Source organism: Acipenser ruthenus, chromosome 5, assembly GCF_902713425.1.
Source record: "Acipenser ruthenus chromosome 5, fAciRut3.2 maternal haplotype, whole genome shotgun sequence".
In the NCBI taxonomy this organism is placed as follows: Eukaryota; Metazoa; Chordata; class Actinopteri; order Acipenseriformes; family Acipenseridae; genus Acipenser; species Acipenser ruthenus.
Genome location: NC_081193.1, coordinates 35,075,124 through 35,099,094, shown reverse-complemented (window position 1 = coordinate 35,099,094; position 23,971 = coordinate 35,075,124). Strand labels below are relative to the sequence as shown.

Genomic DNA, 23,971 nt, shown 5'->3' with positions numbered 1-23,971 from the left:
GACCACCATGTACTGATTTTAAAATTTGATTGAGAAATGTCTTGGTCATAGTTGGTATTAACCAACATACAACAATGTGTGCATGTAAGGAAAATTCATTCCTTGCCCTTCCAAGTATTCAACAGCTAGGTTTCAGTATCAAAGTCACCATGATCTTTTTTATCCTGATACTGACTGACTTCCACAACATATAAAACAGGATATCATTACAAACGGCCATGACTCGTTTAATCAAATGTGGACAAGCAGTTCCGAAGACAGAATCTTCTTTTGCTCTAGTAATCAGAATTCCTGCAAAACTGGGTCACCAAAACCTACATTCTGATATACAGAAATTATTTAAAAAATTGTTCTAACGAATGTCAATACCACATTTTATCACAGTTGGATGAGCAGTTCTCTCAAAGGATGTAAAAACAAACAAAAAACAACAACATCTGAATAGCTACTGAAAAGGCTGACCAGCCAGCTTAACGTCTGTGTAAACCCAATTTCAAATGCATTTTGTATAACAAGGTATTGTGAGCTTTATATGTACAGTACAGCGATTGTAAATTATAATCTTGAAATACAGAAATTGTTTACCAGTCTGAGGAAGAATAAGAAGAGCTATTTTGGTGTCAGCAAAGTCATTGCAGGTTCTTAGGATAAGCTATGCTTGTGCTAGTGCAACTGGAACTGAAAACATAGCCCTTTGTAATCAAACTATTGCTTCAAACACCCTGTTATTTAAAAGCAAAAATATCAAGACCAAAATAACCCACAGCTTTGAACGAAGTTTGGACAACAGTGTTATTCACAAACATTTATAAGGTATTATGAAGAAAGCAAACAGAAGAATGACAACACAAACGGGAAGCAGACAAACACTCAAAGGTGAAAAATACCAGATTAGATCTTGCAGTGTAGTATATTTCTTCTGAACAGTCCAAAAAATCGTCACTGTCGGGCTGTTTTGCGGACAGACCAAGAAATTAAAGTTATTTACATCAAGACCAAAGCCTCAAAAGAACAAAAAGGGAGAGGACACGCTTGCCTACATAGTTTGGCAGACACCCAAAACTAAATTACATTCGGCATTTCACTTAAAGCTACACTAAATGCCCCACCACCAATTAAAAAAGAAAATGAAAGAAAGAACAAGAAACTAGTATGACAATTAGGTGTAACAAGAAAAACCTAATTATAAGGCAGCAGACACATGAATTGGCAAAAACCTATTTTAGCTACGCTGATCAATGAGATTAATTTAAATCCAATTATATGTACATATGCTACAACAGTAAATCATTAACTTACCTTGTTCAAATTCCAAGTTCAAATGTACCAGAAGATCATTTCTTTATTACACTGAGCAAGATATGCATATGTAGCTCCATTTAAATACAAAATCAATGCAGTAGCACATATAATAGTATAGCTTTGGTATAGCCCCCCCCCCCCCCCCCCCCATTTGGTTTCTATCATCCATTGACCAAAGTCTAATGACAGCAATTTTACATAGCAGCCAAATTTTGCATGACAAGTTTAGCATTATCTATTTTAAATTGTTTGAGACAAAAGTAGGCCTAATTATGAATGAAAAAAACATGAAAAAAAAAGAAATGATTACAAAACATGTAAATACATCAATTTAGCTTGGTAAACGCAATTAAACTAAATTAATTACCATTTGTTTTCAAATTACAAGAGAGCTACAGTACAATCCCTCACAAAATACAAAACTCATATGCAATGCAAGAAGCCACGGTACAGGGTGCTGGATACTTACAAGTTCATGGTGTGGTTCAGTTTCCTTTCTCAAAGGGGGATCAAATTTAACCTGCCCAACTGCAGAAGAGAAACATATTTTACATTACAAATCATTCTGGTCGCTCTCCCATATGGTATTTATAATTGACATTTGTATTGCCTGCGTGCAGTACCTTACACTTTTCTTTATTAAATGTCATTTGCCATGTGTCTGCCCAGTTCTCAGTGGTTATTTTGAATGACCTTTGCTGCTGCAGCGGTGTTTGCCACTCTTCCTATTTTTGTGTTGTCTGCAAATTTAACAAGCTTGCTTACCATACCAGAATCTAAGTCATTAATGTAGATCAGGAAGAGCAGAGGACCTAATACTGATCCCTGTTACTCCACTGGTTACCTCACTCCATTTTAAGGTTTCTCCTCTAATCAGTACTTTCTGTTTTCTACATGTTAACCACGCCCTAATCCATGTGCTGCATTCAGTTTGAGAATTTATCTTTTATCCAGGACTTTGTCAAAAGCTTTCTGGAAATCTAAATAAACCATGTCATATGCTTTGCAATTATCTATTGTCTATGTTGCATCCTCAAAAAAAAAATCAAGCATTTTGAAATAAAAATACTTTGGTATGAAATGTCTCATTGTTTCCAAACATTCTGCCACCACTTTTTATTCGCTTATAACTTATAAACTAGGGCTTCTGTTTTTGGGGTTTTATTAAATTGTATTTTTTCGGTGCTTATTTTTAGCTATTTTTGAGTTTTATGTCTATCGTTTTTTCCGGGGCTTTCGTTTTTGATATACTCTATGAAATTAGTGTTTTCGGTTACTTTCCAAAATAACTCGACAGTACTTGCACGCTTAAGTTGTACCTTCTTTCCTTTGCTGTCTTTCACAACGAAATCCCTATGGTCACGGGCACATTCTTCTGGGGTTTTTGTGTGTAGGCATTTTTGTACATTTCGCCACAATTCTGTTTTAAATCCTCCGTATCTTAACTGTAATACAGCTTTAAATCCCGCTAACAAGCTTCCATCCTGATTGTAATCTTGTTTTAAATCTTGCAAGTGAAATGTATTTATTATTATTTTGTAGTAGGTTTTATGTTTTAATGGGAAACGGGTAAAGTCAACGTGAATAGATTAACCATTTCCACAGTTTTTCTGGTGTTTATTGGCTATCCACCAATTTCATTTTTTTTTTTTGTATCGGGGGTTTTATCAGTTAAAACCAAAAATCAGAAGCCCTACTTATAACTTAATATTACATGCAGCCTTTGCCATTTAACCAAATACAAGAGTATTTTCATTTCCAATAAGGGAACTTACAGTTTATCTCAGAGCGTGTCTTCTCTTCCCTCGTGTTTCTACTTGTTGAGTGAATTCTGTGAGGGACAACAACAGGAGGCTGAAACAAAAATACAAAATACACAGGGTTACATTGCGCTCATTCCCACTCTCCAGGGCAGGGAGTACGTTAAAGATGTGATATTTATTTAAAACCCAATTGTTCTCGTGGGAAGCTGGCCAATCTTTCCAAAAATGGGATACAAGTGATCCTTAAATGTTTCCGGCCTAAAGACTACCTAATATTATACTAGACTAAATAGGTGATCGCAGGTTCGAATCTAGGCTATGTCACAGCTGACCGTGACCGGGAGTTCCTAGGGGGCGGCGCACAATTGGCTGAGCGCTGCCCGGGTAGGGAGGGCTTAGGTCGGCAGGGGAATCCACGGCTCACCGCGCATCAGCGACCCCTGTGGCCGATAGGGCGCCTGTGGCTCTGCAGCGGAGCCGCCAGATCTGTGTTGTCCTCCGGCACTATAGGTCTGGTGGCATTGCTGTGGATCTGCAGTGCGAAAAATGACGGCTTGGAAGGAGCACGTTTCGGAGGACGCGTGTTCCAGCCTCCATTTCCCGAGTCGGCGGGGGGGTTGCGAGCGGTGAGCCGGGGATACTGATAATAATTGGGCATGCTAAATTGGGGTAAAAACTGGGGTAAAAATAATTGGCGACGACTAAATTAATAAAAAATAAAAAAAATAAAATACTAGACTAAATAAATAAAACAGACCAGATCCATTAAATATAGTACCTGGTGAACTGAACAGCATTCTAGAAACCATTACATTTTGCTGGTTGCTCATAAATATCTATATTTAACATTTTTACTAAATACTTACTCAAGGAAATTATGCATGCAATACAAACAAACCAAGCAGCTTATCCTACAAAACACTCAACCTACATCCTTCTCCTTCCAGATATAGGTTCAATTCATGCTTTTTATTAATCTTTATTTTTTGCTACATATCCAAAAACTTTACATAAATATTCAGGCAATACATTCTTAAACCCTCAAAAAAGATAAGGTTAAATGGCAGATTCAAATTAGACATTATTTTTAAGACCACAAAGGGCTACATGCAATTCCAAGATTAACACAAAGAGGATTCCATTTGTACTATGTGCTTCTCATCTCATTCTGTATATGACCAGGGTCGATTACATTATCTTAAATATGTTACAAACTGGCTCCCGAGTGGCGCTCCATGTGGAGTGCAGGATGTGCCCTATAGTCTGGACATCACAAGTTAGTCCAGGTTATTCCTTTGCCGTCCGAGGACGGGAGCTTCCAGGGGGTGGTGCTCAATTGGCCGCACACCACCGGGGGGGAGGGAGGGTTAGGTTGGCCAGGGTGTCCTCGGCTCACCGCACACCAGCGACCCCACTAGTCTGGCCGGGTGCCTGCGGGCTTGCCTGTAAGCTGCCCGAGAGCTGCGTTGTCCTCCGACGCTAGAGCTCTTGGGTGGCTGCATGGTGAGTCCGCAGTGTCAAACTATCCTGCAACTACAACTGTAGCTACAATTCCATAATTAAGACATGCTTTACATTGAAATCTTTCTTCATCAATTTAAATTGCTACTTAATATGCAATTGAATTTATTATACATAAATATAGTGGTAAAAAATCACCACTGTACATCTCAGTCTTAGCATTAACGAAAGTATATCGTTGGTTGTGTATTCTTAGATTTTGTGGTTGTTATTTTTTCTCTAAAAATTCCATTAAACTTTTGTCTTGGTAATAAAAATGTGAATTTCACCTGGCTTCATAACTTAGTTTACTTATGTCCACAATGTACAGTATCTTCTTACTTTCCAATTGTGTCTTCATTCAAAATGCTAAAGACCAATAGATAATAATCTTTAATAACATTCTTACTTTTAAATTATTAAAACAAAACGGCAATAATAAACATGAATAACCCTCCTTTGAATCCTACCAGGCTTCTAAAAGGATCTAAACACCTTTCGGCAACTGTGACCACTGAGCTGTGAGCCAACAAGCATCTTTATTACAAGAAAACACAGGTGACCAAACAATTGTTGGATATCTATAGAATCTCTTTATTCGTAGTTTGTCCTATATGCATTCAGTTGTTTTCAATCCATATAACATGACTGAAAAGCATATAAAAACAAGTATGACTCATCTGACTTCTGTCCTTTAAGCCTTCTAACTGGGTTGTGCTGTTCCCTAAAGGAGACAATTATTTACAGCTCAATTCCCTAGAGACCCACAGAAATGTTTCCTGTATGCGAAAGTGACATGCAAAGGCTGTTCACCCAGAAAGGTTTAATCATAAGATGTTACCTGCTGTTGGCTGGTAAAAAACAAACAAACACAATTTTACATGGCAGCTCAATTACACACTTAAATTTACTATTTGCTGTCTGTTTTAATGCATTTTAACATAATTTAGCCTACTATGCTCTCTGTATTACCAGAAAGCACATTATTGACAATATAGTTGGTTCATATTCCAAATGGCTTTAAAACTTCTACCATGTCGTCACATTAAAATCAAAATAAGCTTGCCCCATCTAACATCAGGGGTATTTTTATTAAAACCGTTAGAGCTCAGGAATCAAACAAGAAATAATCAATAGGATTGTCTTTTTACTAAAATCACATACAGTATGGGTTGGCTTAAAAGGTAACAATGTTTTCACAGTAAAAACTATTTTAAAACTGCATTGGGCACTAAACCTTAACCGCTTTCAGTCCTGGTGGGACCTCAACCGCTGTTTAGAGCTCTTAAAAGTACTGGATGGGACTCAAGTTCCATTTACCAAAATGTATGCACCAATTTAACTTAATTTTGCATTCTTTGCTCCAGAAAAATAATTCAGGACTGAAAGGGCTAAAGTGAAAATAGTGCAATTACCCTTTGCTTTGAAAAGAACTTCAGCATATATAGCTGGGCTTGAAGTTTTCGGTTTTAACCGATAACACAAAAATACCCCCCTGAAGACCTATTTAGAACATTCTGTTTTTAATTTTTTTAAACCGATAAACCTGGGCTTTGGCAATATATTTTAAATGTCAATCATGCACTACCCCTTTTTAAATGAAAGAAACTGCTTTCAGAAAGCGGGCCACATGCAAAAAATAAAATAAAATAAATAAATCTAGAGTGTGATAGCTACATGGGTGGTAATCTGCTACTTCTCACAATTCTGGGATTCCAAATTTTACAGCTATGGCCAACAGTTTTGCCTCACCTAGAATTTTAGGATTGAGAATTACATAAAATAAAAAAAAGAGAAAGTACAATGGAGACTTTTTATTTGCAACCCACACACTCAAATGCTATATTTGATCTCTGCTGTTGCAATTGGGATGTTATTTCAAGGTTAAGGGTTGGCTGTATTGTGTCAACATCCAGCTACATGGAATATCAGAAAAAAAATACATATACAATTTACATATCTAAAATATATAACACAAAATGAAATCCTATAACATCACTTTAATTACTTTATAAGTCACACTTTTTTATAACCAAGAAAAGAGTGCTTGATGTTTCTGATGGGCTGTGATTGTACACACGTACCAATAATACAATAATACAACTGAAACATAAGTGGTCAGCCACTAAATGACATCACATACAGTACTTCCCATATCATGAAAAGGTTATTTCATTCATCTACACTAAATCTTTGTAGGAATCTCTTAATCCATGTAGTCTTCAAAAGATCAGTGAATTTGCCTGAACAGCCCCCCTCAACCAACCAATAAACTAAAAATGGTGTTTGGTAAATTTCACTGCGGAAGTTTCCATACACATTTCTCAAGTCCTGTTCCTCCAGGTGGAAAAGCTACACAGTCAAAATAAGTGCTGGCAGATATAATCAAGATAGACAAGACAATGTATAGCCTACAGAATTGCAAAAATTGATTGTTATGTTCATTGTTAAGGTTAAAGAGTAAGTAGTGGGGACCGAAAAATAGAGTTACACATCCCCACGTGTTGCTACAACTGTTTAAATAACATATCTGTAATTTTTCTATTAATTTTTTTATTAACATCCTGACAAAAAAAAAAAAAAAAACACATAACAAGTGCTCTGCCTTTTCAGTTCCGTACCACATCATGGATCGTTATTGCTGCGTTACCTGTTTGACAACGTGGTCAATTATCCTTACACTATCAGTGCACTACAGCGGCCAAGCTTTAAAAAATTGAAAAAGGGACTTGAGCGTGCTTAACTTTTTTCAAAGTTCTTGGCCGAATTGAATCTCGTGACAGGCACTACGTGAGCAGTCATTCTGCCTTGCCTCTTAGAAGCAGTGATCTGGAGGCTGGTGCCAAAAAAGGGCCAAATTAGGTCTCTCAAAATAGAACACAGCACCCTCAGAGTATACCACTGGCAAAATATGCATGTATTGTTTTTTGTAGATCAATTAATAATAATTTTCATTTAAAGAGAACAAAATTGACAATAATTAAACAATTACACATATAATGGTTATTGTATACAAAAACAGTACTTCAAAGACCACAAAAAATCTTATTGTATAATATTATATAAATCAGACAGATGGTTAGACTCATGGTGACATATTTTACACTGTGTGTAACTTCTTGGAACACATGTAATGAAAATGTAGGTGACAGTTTCCCAAGATGCATCCTTCACTAACCCAACTAATAAGAAGCCTAAACTCATGAATAAAACAAATACGTTATTTTCACGATCTTCCATACGAAGTTTATTTTGCTTGCTTAAAAAAGCAAGTGAAATAATAAAGCATGTGGTGAACTTGTCCTGACTGGCAAGGAGTTAATATAGTAATTATTTTTCAATTAGGAAATATTTGCTATTTGATCTTGTTGATGTCTGACCTGTGTATATACATTCAATGAGAAAGTACATGTACATGAACCACCTTGGACAGGAGCAATTCATTAAAAACTAATTCTCAAACAGTAAAGAAACAAACCAGATCATACAGCGTGCCAATTTCACTCTCATGTAAATGGCACTTTAAGGCCCTATATATGTTTAATTATTTTTACTGCAAGCTACAGCCTGAAAAGTCAACATTTTAATACAAGGAATGTTAAGACCAGACTATGTTTACAGATGCACCAGCTCTTATTATGATTGTTATGAACCTTGTGTGTCAATACACTAGCATGCTTAAAGACCACTCTACGCACAACAGGCAATTTATTTTAATTCATGCTGGTAAAAGTATTATAAGAACTCATAACTAAAAACAATTTGACCACTAGATGCAAACGCATGCCTACAGGTGTTGCTATGGAAAAAGAACCAAATTTGGTCTGTGATTTACTGATGTAAATTCAACCTCTTAAAATGGGGGAAGCCGAATCATTTCCAAAACTACCTAGGATTATTAAAGACTGTAAACCCCCCCCCCCCCAAACTAATATTAACAGCCAAATACGTAACAAGTTCATACTATTTTATGCATTACTTATTTGGCAAGTGTTAAGAACACTGAATGTTAATATGTTTTAATATTGTTCCAGTCTTTATATTATGTCTTTCCCCTCAAACCATCACAAATTATTAAGACAAAGTGGTATTCATTGCAGAAAGTCATTTTAAACAGCAGTTAAGATAACACATGATTATATTACTGACAATTTCCAATTTCCATATTGAACCCAGATTATAATAGTTCTCTCTCTGCCAATGTTAAGAACATAAAAAGGCCAAGGATGATGCAACATAGTTTAGATAAGACAGGACTGTATTATACAGTGCACTTCAGACAGACAACCGTGGTACCTTCAGACGGGCGGCAAAACGTGGGGCTCGCCGTGCAAGAGGTGAAGCGGGAGAAAAGATCCCCAAATATTTAAACTAAATTGGGAGAAACAAATATAATGAAATGTGGAACCACAGGGAGAAGGAGAGAGTAGATGTAGAAATAAACACATAGAAAGAAACAACACACATAGTATAGCATGTGCACACAGTATGAATTTGTAATATTTTACATAAACAGGTTTTCCTCATGAATTTAAGTGGAGAACCCTCAATTTTCTATAAAAGTATTTTTTAGTAAACTAAAAAAATATATATTCTTTTATAAATCAAAAGGAGAGAAATGAGAATACATTTCAAGCTATTTGAATATTCATATATTTGTCCCAGCACCAGCAATTTGCATGTACAAAAAAAAAAAAAGAAAACAATATAATAGAAATTACCTCCGGATCATCATCATCAAAGTCATGGAAAGTATTGTGGTCTGGATTGTTTGCTTTATCCAGCAGCTCAATGGCAAGTGTTCGACTCAAAGGCTGTGTTACAAAAGGATGCTGGAAGACATGAACACTGGTCAATACAAAACCGCATTTAACTGCTCTTGAAATGTTCCATTGTGAAATAGTCAATGTATTGAAAATGCTACCTGCAGCAGTTTTTCAGCTGTTGGCCTTTTCTTAGGATTTTTTATCAGGGACATTTTAACAAAATGGTGACAGTTGTTTGTCCTTCAGAAAAATAAACAAGATTTAAAAAATGCACAATAGCAATAAACTGAACCATATAAATAACCTGCCATGTTTAAAAAAAAAAAATTGAAAACCTGTGATAAAATGACAAAGAAATACAATCAAGGGACCATCTCACGCAGGATTTAGGAATTCTGTGATTATACTTTTTATTGTCAAACATTACACTGAGTTGTCAATATAGAAGTTACTGACTACATTAAATTAGTATTTTTTTTCTAGTTATTAACAAATATTACTGAATAATTTCAGTGATTGCATTTGCTGTACCTATGTTACGTTTTGCTTTATCTGTAACATTATCAATGTGTTCTCCATTCACAATAAAACTGGAATAAATACATTGTGGGGTAAATACTTTGTGTAAAAGATTAAGGGCCATATAGCAACACTGTCAAATAAATAATTTGCTTGCAGATGTGTTTCCTACTGGTAAGGCAGACATCTGTTCAATCTCACACAAACCTTAAAGCAATGCTAAAAGGACAAGGCTTGACAGTGGGGGTGTGATCTAAGAACATGTCACTACTGAATTAAGAGTTTGTTTTGTAAAGTAGTAAATTGAAAACCACCTGTCAGTAACAACAGAATCCATTTATACAACACAATATATATTTACCTTGTGAAATATGGTGGTTTATGTTTTAATATTCACATAGGTTTTAAAACAGTCCTTGACTGAGAGGCTCATTATTGAAAATGAAAGTTTACTTTACTTTACTTTATTTATCTGATTTAAACAAAAAACAAAATGACTAGAATTACTGCTACTTTATTTTTTTAGCTAACTAGTCATAAAAAATAAACGCATCCTTAAATATGCAATCAATTTCCACAGCTGAATGAAATGAAATCTTTGAAATTAGGTAGAATTCCTTACCATTTCATTTTGTCTTTCAGTTTAGGTGGCTGAAAGTTGCTTTTCGTCATCAAGAATAACGCCCTGTAACAATTATAAATTATTTTAATTTGCTTTTACTGTTTTCAAACACCAGGAAGCAGAAGTATTAAAAATAAGGAGGACTGGACAAAACAGCTGTTTCTTCAAACTTGGGCTTTCAAGTGCTATCAATTTACTTATACAATACTAACCACTGGTTATCTATATTCAGACTTATTACTTTTATACTTAAAAAGGACATCATTTTATACTGCACGCAGACACTGGCAATACTTAAATGGTTACATCTGTTTGGTTGTTACCTGTAGAATCTAAATAACATCTTCCCCTTGCAATAGTTTGTGTGAATAATTTTGTTTTCTGTGGGAACAGCTGATGATGTTGTGTAAAGAATGCATATTTTAACCATCTATTTCTCAGGCATGACTACAAGTGTTTCCAGGCCACCAAATTATTCCTAATAAGTGCTTAAAACATGTAATGAATACTGGCTTTAGGCTTTCAGGACTACTCGAAATTTTAAACGTTGCCCAACTATTCTAATCAAAGCGCATCAGATCCCTCTCACACAAGGTCTGCCGAATACATGGTCTTCATACCAACCTCATTGGATGCAAGTCAAACATCGGGGGCTGAAGTTCTGCCAGCTCGATAGCAGTTATACCAACTGCCCAGATGTCACATAACTGGTTGTATCCACCCTTCCTCTCCACAGCCGCTACTTCTGGAGCCATCCTAAAAGAGAAACAAAAACATTTTCAAAAGTTTAAATTGTCTGCTAATTTTCTATAAATGTTCTATTCTTTTGGCATTTTCTGATAGTTGTATCTGGGCTAACAGTAGGCAGTTAAGACAAACAACAGTGCTAAACAGTATGCTTGATTATTCACAGCAGACAACACAGAGGGGCCTCATTTACGAAGCGTTTACCATACGCAAAACACGATTACCATGCGGAGTTCTGCCCCCGTCCTATTTACTATTCCCATTTCCGTGCGGATGCAAAATGAAAGGGGCGGAACAGCGCCGTCACCTTATTTGCATTGAATTAATGATGTTTATGTATGCAAAGCAGCATGTTAAACAAAGATAATGAGCTGCCATACATTCATGAGCTATTCAAGGTCTGACAAGGATTTTGTGCAAACAAAAATGACCCAAAAATTTCACAGACTGAATGCTGCTGCAAAGTGGAGAGCATAGGCAGAAGCTGTGTACCGATTTAAAATGGCAGATATTTAAGGTCCTGTATAGCCAGAACGTGTTAATGCAACACTATGATTTATTTTTGGCTAATTGTAAGTAGACTAAGATAAAAAGAAAATGTTGAAATAATTTAGTTTCAATTTAAAATAATAATTTTATTATCTACGCGTCCTACAACAATGTGAAGCCAACACATCAGTATGATTTGTTCTGTATTACATGTAGGACAGACTAAACAAACAAAAAAAATCCTGCTAGGTATTCATTTGATTTTACTACTGTACTGTTTAAGCCTGTTGTATATATCTGTATTTTTACATTATGTAATGGGTACATAGAACACATTAATATTATTTAATATTCCCTCATATTTATTAGGCTATTATTATATTCTTATTAACTAAACAAATCAATTGCAAATAATAATAATAAAACATAAATACATACATAGTACTTTAATTAATTGTCGAAATAAACATATACATCCAAATACACAAAGAAGAAACTACCTAAACTAACAAAAAATAAATAAATAAAACCTCCCAAGATAAAGAAACACCTCACCAAAATCCAAAGGAAAAAATGTAGTGAAAAATGTAAATATATTCTTAACCTTAAACAAAAAACTAAACAAACAAAAAACAGCGGTCCGACCTACAACTGAACTCGGACCTGGAGTTAGTCCTGAGAGCTACACATTATACACGTATGAAGTGTGGAGTAGTGGTTAGGGCTCTGGACTGTTGCCGAAGGGTTCTGGATTCAATACCAGGCCACTGGTAGGGTCCTGGGTCCAATATCAGGACACTGCTGCTGTACCCCAGTACAAATCCAACTGTATAAATGGGTATCAGAATTTGTAACTAAAATAATTAATTTTAACTCTCATTGGAAAAAAGCATCAGCCAAATAAATACATTATTATTTTTATTATAAACAGACGAGAGCACTACAGTGCTGATGAAAAACCCGCCAGAACTGACCTTGATTTCCCATATCTTATGTTAAATACCTACCTTTACTTACAAAAGCTGCCGGTACACTCGGTTCCGAAGTACCACTTGGGATGAAAATGATGCACGTTATAAAACTAAGTGAGTATAACATAATACTACTGAAAAAACCTACCCAAACGACCTTTAAATACTTTTATTGATCAAACAATGTTAGAAGCAAATTTCACCTGTTTGACAATGTTACAAGACTGTAATTGTAATTAAACAGTTACTAAAATTATAACTAAACAGTTACAATGTACATTTTTCTGTAGGTTCTTTCTGGCTTTGAGAAAGTAGGGAGTTTATGGTGTAACAATGAATCTTGTAACAGTATGTCAAACAGTTGAATTGAGTTCAGATTCTGTTACCTTTATACATTTATACAGTTGGGTTTTCACTGGAGCCAAAACATACTTTCCTCCCGCAATTCTGGTCAGATTACCGTCGCTTAGTAAATGAGGCCCAGAGAATACTAGGTCTATGTGTCAGCATAAATAAGCCTTCAGTTGAAACTTCTGAACACAGATATAATAGAGTAAACCGCAGAGTAAACTGTACTGCATGTATGCTTGTGTAAAGTTAGAATTCTTCAACTGAATTAATGAGTACCTATAAAAATAATAAATCAAACAGTTTAATATTCAGTGTTGTTAATTGCCTATTACAATGTTAAGGTTACATTACCAGTATGGGGTGCCGATAAAGGATTTCCTTTTGGCCAAAGTGGCTGTTATCTGTGCAGATACTCCAAAGTCAGCTGTAGATGCAAAGATTTTACTTAAAATGTGCACTATACTGTCAATGCAAATGAATGGTAAATATTTGGCATAAATTCCCCAAAAATGTTTGTATAAACATATATATTTACGTAGCATTTATGCATAATGGCTGCTGCGTTTGACTAGAACATTTGCTGCTCATTTTACAATCAGACATTTTTTTGAAAATGACAGTTACATTTAATGAGAAGTGTTGCTTAATTGTTAATGAATAACAACACTTTATACATCGAAAGTGATAAACCATGAAAAATGCCATTTGCAGTCTTGTAATTTTGTTGTGAATAACTGCAAGTCGAAACAGACCCAGTGTCGTCTTCAATTATTCTTCTAAAATGTTTTCATGACTTTCAATTTCTCCACTGTCAAACCAATTAACCTGTCCAATCAGGGCATCACAGCCAATTAAGAGATTTTACAGAAACATACAACAAACCACCCAACCAAATAAATAAATCAGGCAACACAATCAAGACAAGGTTATTCATTTGTTCTTACCTAGTTTCACATACCCATTGTCTGTTAAAAGAATATTTGCTCCCTTTAAAACAAACACAAATGTATTTGAAAAGACAAATGTTAAACACATCTTCAAGATATCATTTCTAGTACATATTATGGTACACATGAAAATGTTGTGTGAAAGACCCCCCCCCCCACCCGCCCATCCCCAATCTACGCTTTTGTAACAGCTCAATAAGGAACATGCTATGTATTGCATACTTTGCTTAACTGTAATTACGGTACATTCATTTATTGTATGTTTTAAAAAATTAAATAAAAAGCAAGACACTATACATTCTTACCTTAATGTCTCTGTGCATTTTTCCTTTACTATGAAGATAGCATAAACCCTGAAACAGACAAATGACTAAAGTCAATTTTCTTTATTAAATGTAATTTAATCCCATTTAATATAGTGTGGATATTAAGGAGTTCATGTTATTTTCATGATCATTATAATCAGCTATTTTATTAAAAACTAGAAAGCCTACAAATGAAGTCATTAAAAATTCATACAGCCAGTAAAGATGTCTGCAAACATGACGTCAAGCCTTTCAGCTAAATAAGATCACTTCAAAGAATGTATCCTCACCGACCCCCACCCCCTCTCCCCAACAATTTAACTGTAGTGGGGAAATCAACAATACAAATGACTTGGGCAGACTGTTGCCACTATATTAAAACTAACAGACATGCAAACAGCACATGTTCTATTAATGGAATTATTAAAAACTAAGGAATTAAAAGTGTACCTGTAGTGTTTCCCGTGAAACATATGCTATTTGTGATTCTGACAAAGGTCCAGTTACTGAAAAGGAAAACAAGTCAGCTTATTATTTATTCTAGAAGTAATTTTGTGTATACATTTTTGAGGGAAGAAACAGAACATGTTTTAAGTAATTAGCAATAATGAATACTAGGACAGGGTGGATTATCACAAGATCTCCAGTCTGTACGGATTCTGTTAGCCATGATGTAAAGGGGAGTGTTACCAAGAGAGCAGTTACCCTCTTTGAGCAAACCATGTCACACATGTTTTAATTGTTTTTAATGTGATGTTGTTATTGTTCCTTCAAAACCTATTTATAGGATCACATGATCGCCATTTCTATTAACCAAGTACAGGGTATTTTTCCACAATGGTTTTCATTTAAAAAATGACTTGAGGAATGGGAAAAAAACAAAGAGCTGTTCTAAGTGGTAACTTACAACATTAGCTCTTACCATGATAAATGTCCTGTAGCGATCCTCCACCGCAGTACTCCATAGAAATCCATAATTTATCTCTCCTTGAAGGTAAACAGATATTATGTGGTTATAAGAAAGATAATGCACACACACACATATGGGTGCCTGACAGGTACAAATCAGTTTTTGTAAGGTATTTGCCAACTAATCAGCTCTGCTCTATAACCTGTATTTGTAGTGCCAAGTGTCCTTTTCGTTTAAGGTTTTTTTGTTTTTGTTTAACTGAATGTGGGATAATTGCTAAAGCTGGTTTGAAAGTACAAATCTACAGCATGAACTCTCTTTAGTATTTGTAACGCACCATAAAATGTATTAATCATTTTCAAGCCCTCCACCATGGCTTGCCTGTAATCTGTTTGCTTAGATTAGTCGCACCCATAAACTCTCTGCATCTGCATGTCTGCAAAGAACCATGATAGATTTGTAGGTTGTAACCAAGACCTCTGGCCACTGTTGATTGAGCCTGGGTAAATGTAATGAGCATGAGGCAGAGTCTGGCCAGCCACTTGTTTAGAAGACACAGAAGGCAAGTCGTATGGTTAGAAAACATGGTTGGACTATACTTTGTTTATCAATGTCAGTTCCATGTGAAGACTGGACAGGAAACCAGGGGGCAGTAGCAGAATTAGAACACAGAAACTTCAAATATAGCAATACAAAGGTGGCTTATGGCATTGACAAACACTGACTATACCATTAGACACCTGCTTCTTTTTAGCTGTAGCTTAAATATGATAACATACAAAACTGCCCTTTGAATGGGGCAGGGTGCAGTATTGGATCTAACTGTAAATGTACATCATGCAACTGTTAGTGGATGGTTCCAGCATACTTTTTCACATGGTTTACGTACCATAAATATACACATACATTACATACATACATAACACACACACACAGTTGTAGTCAAAAGTTTTACATACCTCAATAGAAATTTATAATTTCTAGAAATTTCGATAACAAATTATATGAAAAATCTTTTGTCGCAAACGTTTTGCTTTCGTAAATGAAACAAAAGTTATAAGAAATAGACGTCTACAATTATTTATTTCAGCAATTTTTTTGCAAAACTCCAAAAATGCTCATTCAAAAGTATTCACACCCTGACAAGGAAAATGAAATTACTAGCTAGTTGAGGCACCTTTAGCAATAATAACCTCTTTTAAACAATTAGGATATCTGTCAATGAGCTTTTGGCATGATTCTTTAGTGATTTTTGACTTCAAGGCAAAACTGTTCCAGTTCATTCAAATTCCAAGGACTTCTCTTGGCACAGCCTTCAACTCATACCAAAAGATTCTCAATCAGATTTAGATCGGGACTATGATGAGACCATTCCAGAACCTTGATTTTATTCTTTAACCATTCTGAAGTAGATTTGTATGTGTGCTTTGGGATGTTGTGTCGGAACATCCAGTTGCACTTTAAACCAAGTTTTGTAGCGGAGGGTTTCAAATGATTGCCAATATCTTTTGGTATGCTATGGAATCCATTTGACCATGTATTGGAACTAAATTTCCTGTACAATTAGAGGAAAAAACAGCCCCATATAAGGATATTACCCCCTCCATACTCAATAGGTATGGTGTTCTTTTCTATGTACGCCTCACCAGACTTTCTCCAAACATAACGTCTATCGTAGTGACCAAATAGCTCAATTTTTGTTTCATCACTCCACAAAACCTTTGACCAGAACTCATATCCATCATTCAAATGCCATTTTACAAACTAAGCAACTGTCCTTGTGACGTTTTCCTAAAGAGTGTTTTTTTCCTTGGCCAGCTACCATTGGGACCTTCACTACGTAATACTCAATCTATGGTTGAAATGGAACCCTAACCCTAACCACTTGCAGCCAATTCACTCTGAATATCTTTGGCAGTCAATCTCGGGTTGTTAATCTTTTTAATTATTAACCGTTATTAATTTTTAAGAGACATTTCTAGAAATCACACATTTCCATTGGGGTATGTAATAATATATATATATATATATATATATATATATATATATATATATATATATATATATATATATATATATATATATATATATATACAGTGCCTTGCGAAAGTATTCGGCCCCCTTGAACTTTGCGACCTTTTGCCACATTTCAGGCTTCAAACATAAAGATATGAAACTGTAATTTTTTGTGAAGAATCAACAACAAGTGGGACACAATCATGAAGTGGAACGAAATTTATTGGATATTTCAAACTTTTTTAACAAATAAAAAACTGAAAAATTGGGCGTGCAAAATTATTCAGCCCCCTTAAGTTAATACTTTGTAGCGCCACCTTTTGCTGCGATTACAGCTGTAAGTCGCTTGGGGTATGTCTCTATCAGTTTTGCACATCGAGAGACTGAAATTTTTGCCCATTCCTCCTTGCAAAACAGCTCGAGCTCAGTGAGGTTGGATGGAGAGCATTTGTGAACAGCAGTTTTCAGTTCTTTCCACAGATTCTCGATTGGATTCAGGTCTGGACTTTGACTTGGCCATTCTAACACCTGGATATGTTTATTTGTGAACCATTCCATTGTAGATTTTGCTTTATGTTTTGGATCATTGTCTTGTTGGAAGACAAATCTCCGTCCCAGTCTCAGGTCTTTTGCAGACTCCATCAGGTTTTCTTCCAGAATGGTCCTGTATTTGGCTCCATCCATCTTCCCATCAATTTTAACCATCTTCCCTGTCCCTGCTGAAGAAAAGCAGGCCCAAACCATGATGCTGCCACCACCATGTTTGACAGTGGGGATGGTGTGTTCAGGGTGATGAGCTGTGTTGCTTTTACGCCAAACATAACGTTTTGCATTGTTGCCAAAAAGTTCGATTTTGGTTTCATCTGACCAGAGCACCTTCTTCCACATGTTTGGTGTGTCTCCCAGGTGGCTTGTGGCAAACTGTAAACAACACTTTTTATGGATATCTTTAAGAAATGGCTTTCTTCTTGCCACTCTTCCATAAAGGCCAGATTTGTGCAGTATACGACTGATTGTTGTCCTATGGACAGAGTCTCCCACCTCAGCTGTAGATCTCTGCAGTTCATCCAGAGTGATCATGGGCCTCTTGGCTGCATCTCTGATCAGTCTTCTCCTTGTATGAGCTGAAAGTTTAGAGGGACGGCCAGGTCTTGGTAGATTTGCAGTGGTCTGATACTCCTTCCATTTCAATATTATCGCTTGCACAGTGCTCCTTGGGATGTTTAAAGCTTGGGAAATCTTTTTGTATCCAAATCCGGCTTTAAACTTCTCCACAACAGTATCTCGGACCTGCCTGGTGTGTTCCTTGTTCTTCATGATGCTCTCTGCGCTTTAAACGGACCTCTGAGACTATCACAGTGCAGGTGCATTTATACGGAGACTTGATTACACACAGGTGGATTCTATTTATCATCATTAGTCATTTAGGTCAACATTGGATCATTCAGAGATCCTCACTGAACTTCTGGAGAGAGTTTGCTGCACTGAAAGTAAAGGGGCTGAATAATTTTGCACGCCCAATTTTTCAGTTTTTTATTTGTTAAAAAAGTTTGAAATATCCAATAAATTTCGTTCCACTTCATGATTGTGTCCCACTTGTTGTTGATTCTTCACAAAAAATTACAGTTTCATATCTTTATGTTTGAAGCCTGAAATGTGGCAAAAGGTCGCAAAGTTCAAGGGGGCCGAATACTTTCGCAAGGCACTGTATATAATATATATATATATATCACACACACACACACACACACACTACCGGTCAAATGTTTTAGAACACCTCCATTTCTCCAGTTTTTATTGAAATTTACGCAGTTTAATGTCTCAATGTACTCTGAAATTAAAGCATTGAACAAATAAACAATTGGAGATAAAAAAGAAATCATGGAATCGTTTTGTTTAACAAAATTTAATCTACATTTTTGACTCAAAGTAGCCACCTTTTGCAGATATAACAGCCGAACACACTCGTGGCATTCTTTCTACAATGGAAATCAAATATTGTTCGGAAAGTTCTTCCCAACACTGTTGCAGAAGTTCCCACAAATGTGTTGCACTTGTAGGTTGCTTTGCTTTCACCCTTCTGTCCAGTTCATCCCAAACCAGCTCGATGGGGTTTAAGTCTGGAGACTGTGCTGGCCATTCCATGATTTGAAGCCTACCGTCTTGTTCTTTTCTTCTAAGGTAGTTCTGACATAGCCTGGAGGTATGTTTTGGGTCATTATCTTGCTGTAGGATGAACCCCTGACCAACTAGGCGTATACCAGAGGGTATTGCATGGCGCTGCAAAATGCTCTGGTAGTAGTTTTGGTTCAGGGTGCACTCACTCTGTGCAAGTCGCCGACTCTGGATCCAGCAAAAGAGCCCCAGACCATCACGCTTCCTCCTCCATGTTTGACAGTTGGTGTCACACACCGAGGAACCATCCTTTCGCCTACTCGACGGCGTACAAAAACCCTGCGTGATGAACCGAAGATTTCAAATTTTGATTCATCGGTCCATAAGACCTTCTTCCAGTCTTCAGTAGTTCACTGGCGGTGCTTCGTGGCCCAGGCAAGCCTCTTTTTCTTATTTTGCCATCTTAGCAATGGATTTCTTACTGCCACTCGACCTGTCAAACCTGCAGCTCGAAGTCTTCTCTTCACAGTTGAAACTGAGACTTGCTTACTTCGACCAGTGTTAAGCTGTGCTTGAAGCTGTTGTCCTGTGAGTTGAGAGTCAACGCAAGCTGTTGACTCTCAGAAACTTGTCTTCTGATTCTGTTGTGGCTTTGGGTCTGCCAGACCTCTTCCTGTCAGAGTTTCCTCCAGTTTCCAAGTGCCTTTTGATGGTGTAGGAAACTGTACTCACTGACACCTTGGCTTTCTTTGCAATTTCTCTAAAGGAGAGACCTACACTTTTAAGGGTTATAATGGTCTGTCTGTCTTCCTTTGTTAATTGCCTTTTTCTCACCATTATGAGAGCAATATACTACTTCCTGCAGAACAATACTGTCCAAATAATGCTTAAGAGGGTGTAGTAACACAGTCTGTTCCAACACTGCTTTTATACAGACAGAGGGTTTGTAAGTAATCAACAAAAGTTGGGACACCTGTAGGAATTGTTAGCATCAACTTTCAAGGCTGAATTTACTTCCATTGCTGCAGAACAGCTGTAAGTTGTTAACCCATTACTTGTTCCCTGAAAAAGGCCTTTTTGTATAACTCTGAAATGTACATGATTTTTCAGTTTTTGGTAACCTAAACTTTTTTTTTTAACCTCTGGCAGTTTACCGCTTACCTTTGTACCATTTCAGGTTATTCACTGGACTTGAACTGCTTAAATTTCAATAAAAACTGGAAAAATGGGGGTGTTCTAAAACTTTTGACCGGTAGTATGTGTGTATATATATATATATATATATATATATATATATATATATATATATATATATATATAGACAGAGAGAGAGAGAGAGAGAGAGGGAGGAGAGAGAAGAAGAGAGAAGAGGAGAGAAGAGAGAAGAGAAGAGAAGAGAGAGAGAGAATCAACATTTTATTTTTAAATATTGTACAAGACTTTAGGAATAAATGGACAGATACCATAAACTCAAAATTAAAATTGACAGTCCTTAGCTGAAACCTGTGAAATAGTGTAGATTCAGAAGCTCAGCAAAAAAAAACCTAATTTATGTGGTGTAAGAATAATATTTCAACACTGTAGCAGCTTTAGATTATTGTGGGAAATATTCCCTGAAAATGTTTGCAGACGTACTGAACTATGATGTGACCTAATGAACGAGGTGACCGGGGCTAGATGGCGTCTGAACTGGATTAGGCTGAAAAGACAGTTGAATTATGTACAGATAATGCACACGTGCAACAATCGTTTTGACGCAAGGAAGACATAAACTAGTGATGTCCCAGTGGAAAAGGACACTAAAATATCAATGGACTGGGGGGGGGGGGGGGGGGGGGAGAGCTTAGGTCAGTCAGGATGTCCTAGGCTCACCGCACACCAGCGACCCCAGGAGTCTGGCCGGACGCCTGCAGGCTTGCCTGTAAGCTGCCCAGAGCTGCGTTGTCTTCCGACACTGTAGCTCTGAGGTGGCTGCACAGTGAGTCTGCAGTGTGAAAAAAAGTGGTTGGCTGACGGCACACGCTTCGGAGGACAGCGTGTGTTCGTCTTCGCCGCTCCCGAGTCAGCGCGGGGGTGGTAGCGGTGAGCTGAGCCTAAAAATAATTGGATATGCCAAATTGGCAGAAAATAATAAAATAATTGGCGATTACTAAACTTAAAAAAAACAACATTATCTCATGAAAGTAGCTACTGAGCAGAGTGAAAAGACTATAAATATCCAAGCAAAAATAAACATTTGGCGCTCCACATCGCATGCTAAACAAGGTGCTGTCACTCTGCTAAGCGAAGCTGCAACTCTGGGACTCTGCCTAAAAACAGACCCAAGAAGAGGAAGCAAGCTGCAAGCGAGTCGCTACCACAAGCAACGAGACTGAGGCCCAGCTGGAGGACTGCCGTAAAACTTACAGTGACTTATCAGACAAAACAGTCTAGGTCTGCTGTACACATAAAAACACTGTATCCAAAATAAACGGTGCCCTGCTACCTGCGTAGCTAAAAGATTCAGCGAAGAGGCCAGAGCGGACGGGCGCGGTTGTGGATCCTATACCGAGGACTTAAGACTTTGTTACTAGCTACGTCACAGGTTGCTTGAGCTGCGGCAGTGGCTGCTTTGTGTGTGAGGAGGCAGGCGGTGTCATATTTCAACTGCCTGCTAGCCAGCATGAGTGCAGTGAGAGCTTTGGACTTGTGTTTGGTGCTTGGAGAGTAAGAGATTTACTTTCTGACTTTTCTGACTTCTGTTGATTAAACATTCCTTCCAATATGTCCCATCTTTTCATAAACACAGGGATGGGATGAAACTCAAGAAGAAAGCTGTTAATTCAAATAACAACTGAGCTGAACACCTAATAGCCCTGCACTGTGGACGTTAGTTGCTCACAGCAAACAGAACAAGGCCATCAAACCTAATAAAAACAACACAAATATACAGCACCAGGGAACCAATTTTGCATTAGTCACTCGATTGAATCTGTGTGCTGTGAACTGCAAAACACATACAGTTCTTACAGGAGTATGACAGAGAGTATTTTAATTGTGGGAGACAGAAGAACATACCTAAGATAGCTGCCAAAATATGCCACAATGTTTGAATGTTTACAGTCCTTCATCATCACAATCTCTTGCTGCACAACTGCAAAGTCTTCCCCTGTTAAAAGAAAAGAAAGAAAGACTTATAAAACAATGGTCTAGTTTTAGTACAGCAGGCAAACATTGTAATGCTTGCAATGATGAATAGAAGTACACATTTTAATGGACAGTCCCATTATCTTCCTAATTTCACTTCTGACTGATTTCATTTTATGGACAAGTAAAACACTTTTTTGTTCAAACTGGGATAACTTAAGATTCGTTAAATATATTACACTGCTTGATAGGACACCTACAAAAAAGAGGAAATTTGGGATGTGTATGTGCCAATCCCTTGTATTGTCACAACAAGAGAAACATCGAAGAGAGAACATGGGTAAAATAGTAGGTTAGCAATATCTGTTGTTAATACTGCATGGTATAAACCGCATCTTATTGTATATAAAAGACAGACAACTTGAGTTGTAGGAGTCCCCACAAGAAGAGGATGACAGGAAGCTCACCAGATGCTTTCACAATCTGCTGTGAGAAAAACTAGCTTATCTCTTGAGCTGTCTGCTGCTGAACAGAGTGTGATCTCCGCATAGGAAACCATCACTTCATTAACTAACAGCATTATTTTTGCATAAGAACTGAGTGACAGTAGCTGTCCATAAACGTTGTCATTACCATATTGACAGATCACACATACTGTAAGCTAGATTCAATGGTGCTTCAAAACACAAGCTGTGGTACAGTATGTAAAGATTAGGGTTGTTCTGATTAACAGGACCGATTAATCAAGAGTTGATCGCAGATAAAAAAAAATTACAATTTAAACCGTGCAGAATTAATTTTTTATATAAAATAAAATCAACCAATAGAAGATCTGCAGTTTCTCCACGGCAGTCCAATCAGAATTGAGCGGAGGTTGTACATAAACCGTTGACGGTATTCTCCGTTTCAGTTTAACCAATGGGAAAGTCAAAGAGGCGGGACATAAATAAAGATGCTAGGGTAAGCGGTGTAAGAATAGCTGAATCTAGCGAGATGTTGCTTATTATAGAGACCATTATTGAGAATTAGATTGAGACCGTCAAAGTAATATTATTTCAAATTACTTTTTACAAAGTAAATCAGACAACGGAGACATCATAGTCAATTTGATTATTAATTCATTTTCAAGAAGAAATTTCTCAGAAAAAAAATGGAGATTGTTAAACAGGAGGTATACACCACAAATACCTGATCTGACACAGGAAGGGAATGGAAGGGAGGGGATATACTCGCCACTTCAAAAATTCAAATTATTAAAAGGAATCTGTGGCTTACCGGTGGCTGTCAATTAAAAAAATAATACTGCTGGAACTGCAGTACAGAAAAGGTGATATGGAAAAGCACTGGCTTTTTTTTTTATTTAGTCTTCGTCAGCATTCCCTCTAAGCTTTATAGATACTGAGAAACTTGCCATTTTGACTGAGAAAGGGTAAATTATCAGTGAGAAACCTTCGGCTATGCGTTAACCCTTTTAATATATTTTTGTTGCATTATACAATTGTGAAACAATATTCCAACACAA

At 36.7% G+C, this 23,971-nt stretch overlaps 1 protein-coding gene across 5 annotated transcripts in view; it reads right to left on the bottom strand.

Annotated features, from left to right (window-relative positions):
• Positions 1 to 23,971, bottom strand: part of map4k3b (mitogen-activated protein kinase kinase kinase kinase 3b) — a 98,905-nt gene that overhangs the window by 27,335 nt on the left and 47,599 nt on the right. For 3 of the 5 annotated variants that reach the window (XM_034004702.3, XM_059024092.1, XM_059024094.1), the window contains 13 exons: positions 22,381 to 22,471; positions 15,205 to 15,269; positions 14,733 to 14,788; positions 14,283 to 14,330; positions 13,975 to 14,017; positions 13,382 to 13,454; positions 11,097 to 11,228; positions 10,473 to 10,535; positions 9,490 to 9,571; positions 9,287 to 9,397; positions 3,078 to 3,156; positions 1,772 to 1,830; positions 888 to 950 (listed from right to left, as the gene is read on the bottom strand). In XM_034004702.3, coding sequence (XP_033860593.1) covers positions 888 to 950; positions 1,772 to 1,830; positions 3,078 to 3,156; positions 9,287 to 9,397; positions 9,490 to 9,571; positions 10,473 to 10,535; positions 11,097 to 11,228; positions 13,382 to 13,454; positions 13,975 to 14,017; positions 14,283 to 14,330; positions 14,733 to 14,788; positions 15,205 to 15,269; positions 22,381 to 22,471 — 965 coding nt within the window. The remainder of the gene's footprint in view (positions 1 to 887; positions 951 to 1,771; positions 1,831 to 3,077; positions 3,157 to 9,286; positions 9,398 to 9,489; positions 9,572 to 10,472; positions 10,536 to 11,096; positions 11,229 to 13,381; positions 13,455 to 13,974; positions 14,018 to 14,282; positions 14,331 to 14,732; positions 14,789 to 15,204; positions 15,270 to 22,380; positions 22,472 to 23,971) is intronic. The other 2 variants (XM_034004703.3, XM_059024093.1) reach the window with 1 other exon arrangement.